Consider the following 14297-nt stretch of genomic DNA (forward strand, 5'->3'; position numbering starts at 1 on the left):
CTTCAGGTATCAAAATCTATAGTATATTCAGAGGAATAGTGGAGATGGGAAAAAAGCAAGAAGTAATACCTGATAAATCAGAGCAAAAGGGGAAAGGGCATTCGTTTGGACCTAGTTCATTTTATTTTATTAATTCATTTGTTATTATCTTTCTGTAGTTGTATAAAAAGGAGGTGCCATTTAACAAAGCAGTTTATGAACACAGTGCAATTTGGTCAGTCTTACCTCCTTCAATATTCTCACACACATACCCCTTGGACACACTCCTTCTCCTCCTCTCCTAATTTTGTGGTATATGTAATGATTTCCGGGCCACATACTGCCCCCTTTCATTTGATTACTTCTCACTTCTTGGCCACACTCTCTCCTGGCAGGTGTTCTCCATTTGGTAGTGCTTATTTTGTTGGGCTTTGATTTTGTTGGATCTAGTTTATTAAGATATGGTTACCCATAGGTCCACATTGTTGTACCAATGATGCTGGATCAAGCAGAAATTTTTAATCATGTTCCTTGTGCTCTGGTTTGCAGGGCAAGGATGCTTTCTTATCTAGAAAGTTAATATCTAGAAATGTTCCTTCTAAAATGACTGTATTTTCCTAAAAAATTAGAACAGTATATTTACCTGCCGTGTTTTAAGAAAATATAGTTAAGCGGGGCTAGAAATACATGCCTGTATTCCTAGCTACTTAGGAAGCTGAGATCTGAGGATCTCTGTTTGAAGCCAGCTTAGCAAGAAAATCCCTGAGATTTTAACTCCAATTAAGCACCAAAAAAGCCAGAAATGGAGCTGTGTCGCAAGTGGTAGAATGCTAAGCCTTGAGTAGGGAAAAAGAAAAAGGAAGAAGGAAAGAAGGAAGGGAGGGAGGGAAAAAGGAAGGGAATGTAGTTAAGTGCAAAACAAACTCAAATGCTTTTGGGACATGAAAAATGTAAAAAATCCCTAGTGCAGGATGCAGGGCACTATGCCAAGTGGGAAGGGACTTCAGTGTTCAGAGAAGGAGCTTCTTCAGAATTGTTTCATATCTTTTCAGTTTGCATTAATAGTAAGAAATACAAAAAATTTGGATTTTTTTCTTTAAAAATTGACATTTTTAGAACTCTACTGGAACAATAAAACACAGATGGAGGTTATATGCTGACCTCAAGCTATCAAGTTACACTTTCTCTGCAAGATGTAAAGGATTTTCAGAAATGCTTGCATGACCGCTTAAAAAGGATTGTTTTATGCAAATGTAATGGAAGAGACGGAGAGGATTGATGCAAAGTGTATTATAAATGTATTATGATTTGAAATATTGAGGTATGAAAACATGAGTTAAGGAGAAAAACTATTTGACAGTATTAAGTTACATTATTTTGAGACTGCAAGTTTTGAAAGCATTTTTAATTAGTTTGAAATATCTAAGTAGTTTGTTTCTTATTTGTTTTTCCTCTAAAATGCTAAGTCACTGATACCAAAAGTGAATAAAATACCATGAAAACATTGTGAACTTTTGATGCTTTTTTGATTAATTAGACCACATTTTGTTTTGTTGGGTGTACAAAAATCTCTGTAACTTTCATAATCAGTATTGGCTCTTGAAAATTTCCTGTTCAGTAGCTGTCCTGAAGTTGATGGAAGATGATCCATAAAATTCTGCAGGTGATTTTATGTTTTGAATGTTTTATGTTTAATGCTCCTCTGGCTTTTTCAAAATATAATAACTAGTAATATCTGTGTAGTTCACATGTGGACATATTTTCACAAAATATTATTGCTTTAGATAGTGCTAGTAAAAGCATTTTACTAGCACTATCTAAAGCAATAGCAGTATGGTAGATGATGTGTTTATTGTCCACATTTTATAGTTGAGGAAAGTAAGGAAGATCAGCTTAAACAATTTGACCAGAGTCAGGTACTGGTAGTTGACACCTATAATCCTAGCTACTCAGGAGGCTAAGATCTGAAGATTGAGGTTCAAAGCCAGCCTGGACATGAAAGTCCATGAGACTTTTATCTTCAATAAGCCACTCAGAAAACTGGAAGTGTTGCTGTAGCTCAAGTGGTAGAGTGCTAGCCTTGAGCTGATGACATGAGGGACAGCTCCTAAGCCAGACTTCAAGCCTTATGACTGACAAAAAAAAAAAAAAAAGACCAAGCTTAGGCCAAGAGATGACAGGGGGGAGTGGAGATGTGGCTCAAGTGTCAGAATGCAAGCTTTGAGTGAAAAAGCCAAGTGAGTGTGATAGGCCCTGAGTTCAAGCCCCAGTAATAGCACAAGAATATGAGAGTGGGAGAGAAGAAAGAGACCATAAATAAGGATGTTGGGGGAGTGATTTGCTAGCCTGGAATTGTCACTCTTCCAGTAATATTCTGCAGCTGCTTTATGTTTCTGACTCCAAGGATTTGGTATTGGTTATAAAGAAAATTTAAGTTACTAGTGGCTCACACTTGTAATCTAATGTACTCAAGAGGCTGAGGTTTGAGGATTGAGGTTCAGAGCCAACCCAGGCAGGAAAGTCTGTGAGATACTTAACACAAATGAACCACCAAATACCAGAAGTAGAGCTGTGTTGTAGAATGCTAACCTTGAACACAAAAGCATTGGTGTTGAGTTCAAGCCCCTAGACCAGCACAAATGAATGAATGACAATCAAACAAATAAAACTGAATGGTCCCCAAATAATATGCAAGGCAAAATAATAAATAAAATGCCAAACTGAGAGAGTAGTATCTGGGTTGTACTGGTTTATTTTAAAGTCATATTAATCCCTAAAATCAGTGTGTGAATTTATGTGAACATGAAATTGTGAAGAAGCCAAAAAGATGGAAGATTTCATCATCTTGTAAAACAAAATACAATTAAAGGAACCAGATACCTTTGGTTTGCCACATCATCATGAAACTTCAAAGCTTTGCATGTCACAGGCCCTAAGTTTTTTGACTAAGTAAACTTGTGATGTCCTCTGTCACATTTGTATCATAAGACTTCTAATTTTGATGCCCAGATGATGGAAGAAGATTAGATAAAGGAAAATATATAATTTCATTCTTTTCTCTAAATCTTCCCTTGCTTCCTGTTACTTGTTTACGTTTAAACCTAGAAAAAGCAGGAAACAGACAGGAAATTTCCAGACCAAATGCGTTAGCACAAGTAATAGTAAATACTGCTGTGCTGGCCTCTTAGCTGACCAAGATGCGTAGACAAGAGAAGACTGCTGAATCTGCTCAAACTCTTCATCTGTTCATTGCTCCTTTGAAGAATAACAATAAGTAAATATTGTACAGGGCCAGTTTTCGGTACCAGGAGGTTTGTAGACTCTCTCTCAGAAGGCTCTTCAAAGCTTAAACCTACATTTTGGGAAAATGAATATGGTATTCTGAATTTGACATTTTCAGTTCTCTATGTGTTTGTAATGCCACTGAGAGATGATGACTTTGTTGCATTATTAGTCAGAGGAGAGGGTAAACAGTTATAATTATTTTCTGGTATTTAAGCATTGAAAATAGTAATGTAGTGGTCAGAGGTACAATGATACAAAGGGATGTAATAGGTACAGTGATGTCACACAGGCCTGTCTGAGTGCTATGCTGCTCTTTCAGCACAAGCAAACCCATTATGCCTGGGGGTATTTGCCTCGGATCCCTCCCGGCCCTTAGAAAGTCAGTGGAAATGTAGAAGTAAGTGCAGAGGCCCTGGCAGCCAGAATTATGCTCTGGGAACATGGCAGAAGAGCAGCTTTTTAAGACCTAAGGAAGAACAGTTGAACTGTAGAACTGTAAATGTAAGGAACTGTGTGGTAGGGGTCAGGTAGTAAGGACATCAAATTAACATTTTCAGAAATACATGCCAAAAATAGATTTCAGAAGACCTCCTAGCCTTTTGTTTCTAATTTTTTTCCATTCTGAATGCTTTTATTCTTCTTTTATTTTATGCCTTATGTATAAGCCAGTTCTTCCTAATTTTGAGATTCTGGTATGAGATTAGGGGGTATTAGAGGATACAGTTGTTTTGTTGCAAAACTAACTAAAGAGTAAGTTATTTTAATTTTTTACTATTACTTTTTTGTTGTAAAATAAACATCAATCCTGATTTATCATATTTTAATGTACACACAAAGCACCAAATTCACATCAATACTGAAATAAAATAATCAAAACATTATTCTATTATAGAAGCTATTTAAAACATGAAATAAACACACACACACACACACACACACACACACCACACACATACACACACACACACACACTAAGCAAAGAGCAAAATGAAAGAAGTAAACCAACAAGAAAGTAACTGTTTAGTTTTGGGTTTGGGTTTTTTGTTGTTGTTGTCTTGTTTTGTTTAGTCAATCTTGGGGCCTGAACTCAGGGCCTGGACAATGTCCCTCAGCTCTTCAGCTCAAGGCTAGCACTTGAGCCACAGCACTACTTCCGGCTTTTTTTGCTTATGTGGTGCTGAGGAATTAAACCCAGGGTGTCATGCATGCAAGGCAAGCACTGTACCATTGAGCCACTTTCCCAGACCCTGTTTTTAAATTTAGTCTAAAAGGATCAGTAATGACATAAATCTCAATGCTATCCAAACTACCCCATTATACAAGGCATACAGACTTGTTTATTTATGTGTATGCAATTTTATGCTGTGAAAGTAAAATCAGAATAAAATACACAGATGTTTCATTCCATTATCTGCCATTTCTGGAAGCATGATGTGTTGTCTTACAATCCATTTTCTATTACGTATTTAAAAGAAAACACATTGCATTGTGAAATTTACTAAAAGTATTGAGAATTTTCTTATCCTTTCAAAAATAAAAATTGGACTGTTTCCTCACTTTAAGAACTCTTTTTTCTTAGTTTCCTCATTGTCTGAATAGGACTTTTGATTGCAGTTGTTTTGTTTTGTTTTATTTTGTGTAGGTGGCAGCATCTGTCTATGCAGTCCAGGCTGGCCTCAACCTTGCAATCTTCCTGTTGCCAGCTCTGGAGGGCGGGGATTACAGACAGTAATGTTCTGTGATATCTGATTGTTTTCTGCATTTTCACTACACTTGTCTAACTATTTTCAAACAACATTCAATATTATTTTCCTGGAATTAAATTACTAATAATCTTAAAATAGTGTTGTTTATGAGATCTTTGCCTCCATGTTCTGAAAAGAAATCATATCAAAGCCCTGTTTAAACCCTGTCTCATTATTTGGATGCCAAGTTAGATGACAGGAGTTAGGTTCATTCTCTCCGTTAATACCAATATGGTCAAACAGGGTGTGATGTTTTTGGTCAAAGAACATTTGGCTCTGCATTTTTCTTCCATTCACGTAAAACACATCACCACCACTAAACAGAAAAACAATAACAACAACAGAAACAAGTTTGGTATTACATCCAGTTAGTGTTAAAATTCAAGTAATGTTGAAAAGCCTCTTTAAACCAGGTCAATCTCTGAACACAGATTTCTTCAGATCTTTCTAATATTAAGAATTATTGTTTGGTGAACTATTACCTTGTGCTTTCAAATAACATTAATTATTTCAAAGCACTATCTAAATTCTCATGTTTGCGGGAATGTTCCCTTAAGATTAATCAAAACTCAAGCTTGCTGTTTGCAGCCCTGTGAAGGTTACTGTTATTTAGTATGCATCAATAAATAAACTTTCAATTATCGTTGTAAGCACATCCAAAAATAGCATGAGATTCAGAAGGCAATGGTGTACCCAGTAATTGTTCCAAAGAAATAATCCTGATGGATAAGATCTTTGCTTAATTTCAGACGGAATAGAAATCTTATGAAACTTAATTAGCTTTGCTAAACTATGCAGAAATACCCAGTGAAAATGGACACTGTTTTTTCTTAAACTGCATAGTCCTGGAAGAGTAATACCAACTTGTCAAAATAATTCACATATAAAGTAAATGTTTTTTTAAGCCAACAAAGGTAAATGGCACCCAACTTTTCTAAAAATTCTGAACCAAAAGCAGTTTTACTCTCATTAAAGGGTATTTTTTTCTAATAGGTTTCTTTATTAATTAAACAAACATGTCCTTTAACTGTGTGTATGTCTCTCTCTCCCCTTCCCTCTTGTTCTCTCTCTTACCCTCTCTTCCTCCCTCTTCCCCCCTATTTTTTATCTTACCAACACCGCCCCCCACCCCCGTGTGTGTGTGTGTGTGTGTGTGTGTGTGTGTGTGTGCGTGTGTGTGCGTGTGTGTGTGTGTGTGTGTGTGTGTGTGTGTTGCAGTAAATTTAGTAAATTTCGTTGCCCGGAACTTCTAAATTATTTTCTGAACCCTTCAAAACATTTTATGTAACAAAATTGTAGTTTATGCACATTCTTTTTTTTCCCTACTCAGCAGTTTGATTTTTTTTTTGAAAAAAAAAAACCTAATAGAAATTCCTTAGAAATGACTTGTAGGAATTTAATGAATTTGTAAGTCTTTTAGGCAGTTCTACATTACAGTCACATTAATATTCCTTCCTTTTTATAAGGCTTGAAGTAAATCCCATGATACTAGAAGAATTTAGATACTGATTACTTGCGATTGGTTCCTGGTGATTTGCTCTTAATAATTTCCAGTTGAATTTAATGAAAGTATGATTCCTGAAATGCTGCTTCATTAAAATTGCATCTTTTCCCCTTTAAGTGTGGTTTTGCTCATTTCACCCATTTTGCGGTGCATTTTTCTCTCCTTAGAAAGTAATGATTGAGAAGCAGAAACAATTAAGAATATCACTCTGGTTCTTCCTAGAGCTAGCTCACCCTGAGTTTCTCTAAGTGAACTAGTGTAAAGTACACTTCATCAGGAATATTGTTTTCCAATTTAGGGAGATTACTTAAAAAGAAATAAAGTTTTAAAGCATACATCTATAGAGATTTGGGAGAGCTGAGAGAAGCTCAGAGCAAAAGATCTTTTTGCCTATATGAGAGAAGTGAGGTCTTTAATAGTTTTACTAAATATACTGACATATGTGAAGGTTGATTAAGTTACACTGTGCAGCATTCAGATTTAATTTAGCTGAGTTGGTGATTTGCAAATGAATATCTACATGGATCCTTTTTAAAAATCCAAATGCAAATGAGTACAACTGCAGAAAAATATATTTGCAAATGAATCCTGTTGCTTTATTCATTTATTGTGTAATTACTGCAATCCTTCCCACCTTGTTTTCAGTATTTCTTAATCATTAAGTCGGAAGCATGACAGCAGTGCCAGCCCTGGCATGATTCTCTTTGACTAAAACCTTGTAAATTAACACAATTAGCACAGCATCATCCTGCTAATTAACTTCCAGTGTCTGGTGCAGTGGTTTTGCAAACAAGAAAGAGGGAGTCAGAAGGGAATCAACATGCTATTCTGTTACCAAACTGTGTGCTGTGTTCACATGAGCTGAGTGAGTCAAAGCTGGCCATGTTGGAAGCCAGAGTCAGGCGGTGCAGAGCTAAAGGGGTTGGGGGAGGAGAAGAGCAAGGGGTAGGAGCTGTCAGGATAGATGGTGGTAATTCAGAAGGGGGCTGAGGCCACAGATGCTTCGGTTAGACTAGGCCTCCTTCTTATCAAGAAATCTCTGCCGGAGGGCATAAGACAGTTTGCAAAATTCACTTTGGATAATATGAAAGAGATTAAGTTGGCCTGCTTAATATAGCTGTTCCAGAATAGCAAGTGTTGGAACCAAGTGGAGATTAGAATGGGATGAACCAGCCCTGGGAAATAGAACAGAGTTTCAGTGCTCTTTGGTAACTAACTATATGCTAGCCCTTGAGGCTACATTATGAATACGTATCTTTAGGCTCTGCTTTTGTAATCTGTGAAATAAGGTAATTTCTAAGGTCTCTTTATCACTTTAAAATTTTAGACTCCGACAACTCTGATTGGAATCACTTAGTATTTTCTTTCCTGTGAAAAATTATTTTATAGTTTGCTGACTAGTCAGTCATTTTACTCCAATTAGTCATCTAGCAAATGACAAAATTACCCATATGATCTCATTATCTTTGTATTCTTTGTATTCTTACAGTTTTTGCCAGGCACAATTCCTATCAAATGTGGAGTTAGAATCCACACTCTTACTTTCTATTCTCTGTTCTACCTTAGTGTCTCTCTCTCTCTCTCTCTCCCTCCCTGCCCCTCCCTCTCCCTCTTCCTCTCTCTCCCTCTCTCAATCTCTCCCTCTTGCTTGCTTGCTTTCTGCCTATCTTGTATATTCCCCCCTCCCTCTTAGTACCTTGGAGGCTACCAGAAGTGGGGGATTATAAGAGGAGAGAGAAAACTAGAAGACAGACAGACTAGTGATGCTTCTGTGGTAACTGTGAGTGTGAATGTGTGTGTGATGTGTGTGTGTACATGGTGTGAGTGTGTTTTCCAGAGTCACAGCAACAGAACTGAAAGGCAGAAAGGAGCCAGTTGTAATTCATACCGAGTTGTGGGCTTTGTGCAATGAAAGCGATGGAGCGCTGCCTGCGAGATTGCTTTGCTGCACTCCACGAAGCAGATTTGAAACTGTCGTGGACCACTTTAGATGAGAGTTGGATTATGGAATGACCTGCGATGTCTGTGTCATATTGTTCTGCCCAGAGAGCATTATACTGTGCTAACTAGGTGTTCAGTACCAAATAAGAGAGGTATCCTAGATGTGATCTGTCAGCTGTGTCTCATTTTTATATTGTTAAAATATAAAACAGAAACTGTGATGTGAAGAGACAGAATAGCTAGAGAGTGTACATGTTAATGGTATTCCATTCCAGATACCTAAAATGTGTGCCTGTTTTATTGTAAGAAACTGATTGAATTCTAATTTCACAGGAGTGTGTGTGTACATTATATGTGTGTGTCTGTGTGTACATATAGTAAATAACTTGATGGGCTTGATAGAATTCTGTGTTTATGATTTAACTTGAAAGAAATGTGGCTTTTCTGAGGTTTTCTCTTTCATTCAATTTACTTCTTTTTATACGGGGTTGAAATTTAGTCCATTTTCCAGAGTTCATTTGATGGACATCTGAATGGGTTCTACAAATTGCAGAGACCCTTGACAATGTCGATATCAGGAATGAAAGATAATAAGTCACAAAAGAAGTCAGGGGAAAGCTTTGAGCAGTTCCGATGAATGTTTAAGTAACCTAACTGTTTCCTTCTCCCTCTCCCACCTCCCCCCATGGTCCACAGGCTTGAAGATGCAGTGGACGCCGGAGCATGCCCAGTGGCCAGAACAGCACTTTGACATCACCTCAACCACTCGGTCTCCAGCCCACAAAGTTGAAGCCTACAGAGGTCATTTGCAGCGCACCTACCAGTACGCCTGGGCAAACGATGACATATCAGCTCTGACGGCATCGAACCTACTAAAAAAGTACGCAGAGAAATATTCTGGCATTTTGGAGGGTCCGGTGGACCGCCCGGTACTCAGCAACTATTCAGATGCACCATCAGGACTAGTGAATGGTCGGAAAAATGACAGCGAACCTTGGCAGCCTTCCTTGAATTCAGAAGCGGTCTACCCCATGAACTGTGTTCCGGACGTCATCACGGCCAGCAAAGCTGGAGTCAGTTCAGCCCTCCCTCCAGCAGACGTCTCTGCAAGTATAGGGAGCTCTCCCGGGGTGGCCAGCAACCTGACCGAACCTAGTTATTCCAGTAGCACCTGTGGAAGCCACACTGTACCTAGTCTTCATGCAGGGCTTTCATCTCAGGAATACGCTCCCGGATACAATGGATCATATTTACATTCTACATACAGCAGCCAGCCGGCACCTGCACTTCCTTCCCCTCATCCATCTCCTTTGCATAGCTCCGGGCTCCTGCAACCGCCACCGCCACCTCCTCCTCCGCCAGCCCTGGTCCCAGGCTACAATGGGACTTCTAACCTCTCCAGTTACAGCTATCCCTCGGCTACCTATCCTCCTCAGACTGCTGTGGGGTCTGGGTACAGCCCTGGGGGAGCGCCCCCTCCTTCAGCATACCTGCCTTCAGGAATTCCTGCTCCCACCCCCCTGCCTCCCACCACGGTTCCTGGCTACACCTACCAGGGTCATGGTTTGACACCTATTGCACCCTCGGCCAGTTCTCTCAAAAGGAAAGCTTTCTACATGGCAGGGCAAGGAGATATGGACTCCAGTTATGGAAATTACAGCTATGGCCAACAGAGATCTACACAGAGTCCTATGTACAGAATGCCCGACAACAGCATTTCAAACACCAACCGGGGGAATGGCTTTGACAGAAGTGCTGAAACATCATCCTTAGCATTTAAGCCAACGAAGCAGCTAATGTCCTCTGAACAGCAAAGGAAATTCAGCAGCCAGTCCAGTAGGGCTCTGACCCCTCCTTCCTACAGTACTGCTAAAAATTCCTTGGGCTCCAGATCCAGTGAGTCTTTTGGGAAATACACGTCGCCAGTAATGGGTGAGCATGGGGATGAGCATCGGCAGCTCCTCTCTCACCCAATGCAAGGCCCTGGACTCCGGGCAGCTACCTCATCCAACCACTCTGTGGAGGAGCAGCTGAAGAATACTGACACGCACCTCATTGACTTGGTAACCAATGAGATTATCACCCAAGGACCTCCAGTGGACTGGAATGACATTGCTGGTCTCGACCTGGTGAAGGCTGTCGTGAAAGAGGAGGTGTTATGGCCAGTGCTGAGGTCGGATGCATTCAGTGGACTCACGGCCTTACCTCGAAGCATCCTTTTGTTTGGGCCTCGGGGAACAGGCAAAACCTTATTGGGCAGATGCATAGCAAGTCAGCTGGGGGCCACCTTTTTTAAAATTGCCGGCTCAGGACTGATCGCCAAGTGGTTAGGAGAAGCCGAAAAAATCATCCACGCCTCCTTTCTTGTGGCCAGGTGTCGCCAGCCCTCAGTGATTTTTGTTAGTGACATTGATATGCTTCTCTCTTCCCAAGTGGGTGAGGAGCACAGTCCAGTCAATCGGATGAGAACCGAATTTCTGATGCAGCTGGACACTGTACTAACTTCAGCTGAGGACCAAATCGTAGTAATTTGTGCCACCAGTAAACCAGAAGAAATAGATGAATCTCTTCGGAGGTACTTCATGAAACGACTTTTAATCCCACTTCCTGACAGCACAGCGAGGCACCAGATAATAGTACAACTGCTCTCACAGCACAATTACTGTCTCAATGACAAGGAGTTTGCACTGCTCGTCCAGCGCACAGAAGGCTTTTCTGGACTAGACGTGGCTCATTTGTGTCAGGAAGCAGCAGTGGGCCCCCTCCATGCTATGCCAGCCACAGACCTTTCAGCCATTATGCCCAGCCAGTTGAGGCCCGTTACATATCAAGACTTTGAAAATGCTTTCTGCAAGATTCAGCCTAGCATATCTCAAAAAGAGCTTGATATGTATGTTGAATGGAATAAAATGTTTGGTTGCAGTCAGTGATAACGTCTTTAAAAAAAAATGTAATGAATGTTGGCACACACACATAAAACCTGCTACGTAGGGAATAGAGCCCCTTCCCAGTAGTGTTTAAATTGCAAAGGGCACTGGGGAAGACAACAATTAAGTGGCATCTTTAGAGTCAGGGTAGATTTGGAGGAAAAGTACATCAAATGAGAGCTTCCGATTTGAAAGCCCCAGATGACAGAAAGCATATGTGGATGCTCAGTTCCGTTCAAACTAGACAACACTCACCAAGGAGCAAGGAGCAAGGTGCAAGTGTGTTGATTTCAGAAGGACATGAACCTCGTGTGTTGATTCCATTCTGCTGTTCTCGAGATTTAGTTGCTGTCAAGTGCCTGGAGTGGTGCTTTATTTTTTGTTTGCCTCACAATTACATTGGTGGCATGTGCTAATATAAAGAGCTTTAACTTCAAACATTATTGGACTAAAGAGATGAACGGTTGTGTTATGACAGAAAACCAGATTTTTGCCATTTTAAGAGCAACAGTATTCCTCAATCCTGTCTGTTCTGCAGTATTAAGCTAAGAACAGGTAAAACAGGGTAAACGGTAATCTGGACCTTAATTTCTGCAGTTCATTTCTTTTAATGTTCTTGTCTGCAAAAACTCAGGAAAGTGATTGTGATTTGTACAGTACCTCAAAGGAATGTGTTGAAAGCACTATGTACTGCTGAGAGTAATAGGATAGGCTTCAATGTTACTTTATATTAAGATGTATGTTTACCTCAACAATTGGAAAATAGCAAGGAAATTACTTTGAATGTATCCAGAAAAAAAAAATACTGAGTGTGATACAACTGAATATTTACAACTTAAAATAGAAATGGAAGGATTTTTTTTTTAAGTTCTTTACTAAGTATGGGAAATTAATCAGAGCAGGTAATTCTTTATGTCAATAACTGCAAGAGTTCTTAGTACATTGCTCCTTGATAATTAAGTGAAAATGTTCTTAAAAGGTACACTGGTTAATGAAAACTACTCATTCAGTTTGTGTTAGTATCTAGAAAAGTCAGCTGCAGACTTGTTTAGGGCCCTGAAAGTCACATTACTCAAAAACTATAACTGCCTTTTACTGCTTAAGTGGTATGGTTGGTGAGGTGGTGGTGGTGGTGGTGGTGGTAGTGATGGTGGTGATGGTAGTGGTGGTGGTAGTTTTCAAGTTATCTCTGATCTGCTGGGAATGGTGTCATTCTGTTCACTGATCTAGTTTATAGGCTTACTGTGCTTTTGAAAAAAAAAACGCACAGGATAGCAACCCAAACAAACACACAAATAAGTTTTTTTTAAAGCAAAACAAAAGGCAACCAACCAACTGATATGGATCTATGAGGGACCTCTACAGCCCATCTGCTTTTTTACTTACTCTTGTTCGTGCAATTTTTCCTTCTCATTTTGATATCTGGGTGTAGTGCTCCTGCGTTCATTTCTACCTCAGTTTTGTTATATTTCTCTTGGAAAGTAAAGTGAAAAATTGGAAGTGGACGCGCATGCACACACATACATACACACACACTCACACTCACTCTCACCCACACACACACACACAGTATAGCTTGCCAAATACGTTACTTTCTATTTCCCAAAATACCAGTATGTGTACTTCCACCGTCTCCCTTCCACAGGATATGTGGTATTTTTCTGACTTTTCCATTCCTCTCCTGCTTCCTACCAAGTTGTTCTTTGTATCCTTGAATGCTTTATGTGCAACTTTTCATTGAAAGCTGGCTGATGGTCGCCAATGTCTCTGGACAGTCACAGTGCAGGTAGTAGCTTTCCAAAGCCACTGCCCCATGCATAAACAGAGCAGCCTAGCGTTTTGAATGTATTTTTCTTGTTCTTTCTTTATTTTATTTTATTTTAGTTTAGAGATGCAGTAACAAAACTATTGCAAAGCACTGGCATTTTATGTATTCAATAAGTGATGTATATTTTAAAAATTAAATAAATGCAATGAGAAGCCCCAAGAAAGGTCTTCCTGTTATTTGTCTTTCCTTCAAAAAATTTTTATTGAGCTTCTCCACACTGTCAAATTATCTGAAATATTTAACATAGAGAAAACTAATGAGGGACGATGATAGCTCTGAAATTTTATGATGCTTAACTATAAATCCTGCCCCCTCTTTTGAAAATTTTTTATGTTGTCAAAAACTCAGCAAATGAACCAGAATTTAATTTGCTGTAATAGCCTATCAAACTAAAACTGTGCTTATATATAAATATTCCATATTAAAAATCAGTGCCTTTCATTAAGGATACAAAAAATAATACTTAAATATGTCCTCTGCTTTTCGCAAGTGAATAAACTCTCCAATCATGTTCTGGGTCTACCATGTATATCCCTTGAGGTAAAGAAATTCGAGCATTCACATTAACTCTTGGTTCATATTGATCTCAGTGACAAGTTTACTTTTGCACAGTGCTGACCTATTTTCTATCTTTTAGACATTACATCTCATTTCCACCAACATGCTGTGTTCACTTGAAAGCATCTGGCAAGTTTTGACAAACCCATTCTTATTTAGACGACTTTGGAAAATCCAATGTTGACCCACATTTTTTGTGTGTATGTGGCTAGCGAGACTTAAATGCCAAAAAAAAAAAAAAAAGGAAAGAAAAGAAAAAAGAAAACATGGCTGCACTATTGTAATTCATACTCATACACCTGGAAAATAAAGTGAAGTCATCTATATTGGCTTTTAGCTTTAAATGAATTAATGATTCGTTTAAGATATGAGTGTTCACAATCCTTCCGCAGAAGCGGAAGTTGTGTGTGAGTTTCAGTTTGCCTCTCCAGTTCTAAGAACTGATCTGTTAAGTAACTGGGCAATTGGAAGAAACAAAGATCTATTGGAGTTGCTAAGGCTGACCTCTGAGTAGATAGTGCTCTCCTGTG

General features: G+C 39.1%; 1 protein-coding gene across 3 annotated transcripts in view; it reads left to right on the top strand.

Moving 5' to 3' along the window:
- Positions 1 to 14297, top strand: part of Fign (fidgetin, microtubule severing factor) — a 129928-nt gene that overhangs the window by 113826 nt on the left and 1805 nt on the right. For all 3 annotated transcript variants that reach the window (XM_042699507.1, XM_042699510.1, XM_042699509.1), the window contains one exon: positions 9151 to 14297. This exon is cut by the window's right edge and continues 1805 nt beyond it. In XM_042699507.1, the coding sequence (XP_042555441.1) occupies positions 9151 to 11384 (2234 nt within the window). In that variant the 3' untranslated portion in view covers positions 11385 to 14297. The remainder of the gene's footprint in view (positions 1 to 9150) is intronic.

Source organism: Dipodomys spectabilis, unplaced genomic scaffold, assembly GCF_019054845.1.
Source record: "Dipodomys spectabilis isolate Male_0828 unplaced genomic scaffold, ASM1905484v1 ptg000256l, whole genome shotgun sequence".
Lineage (NCBI taxonomy): Eukaryota > Metazoa > Chordata > Mammalia > Rodentia > Heteromyidae > Dipodomys > Dipodomys spectabilis.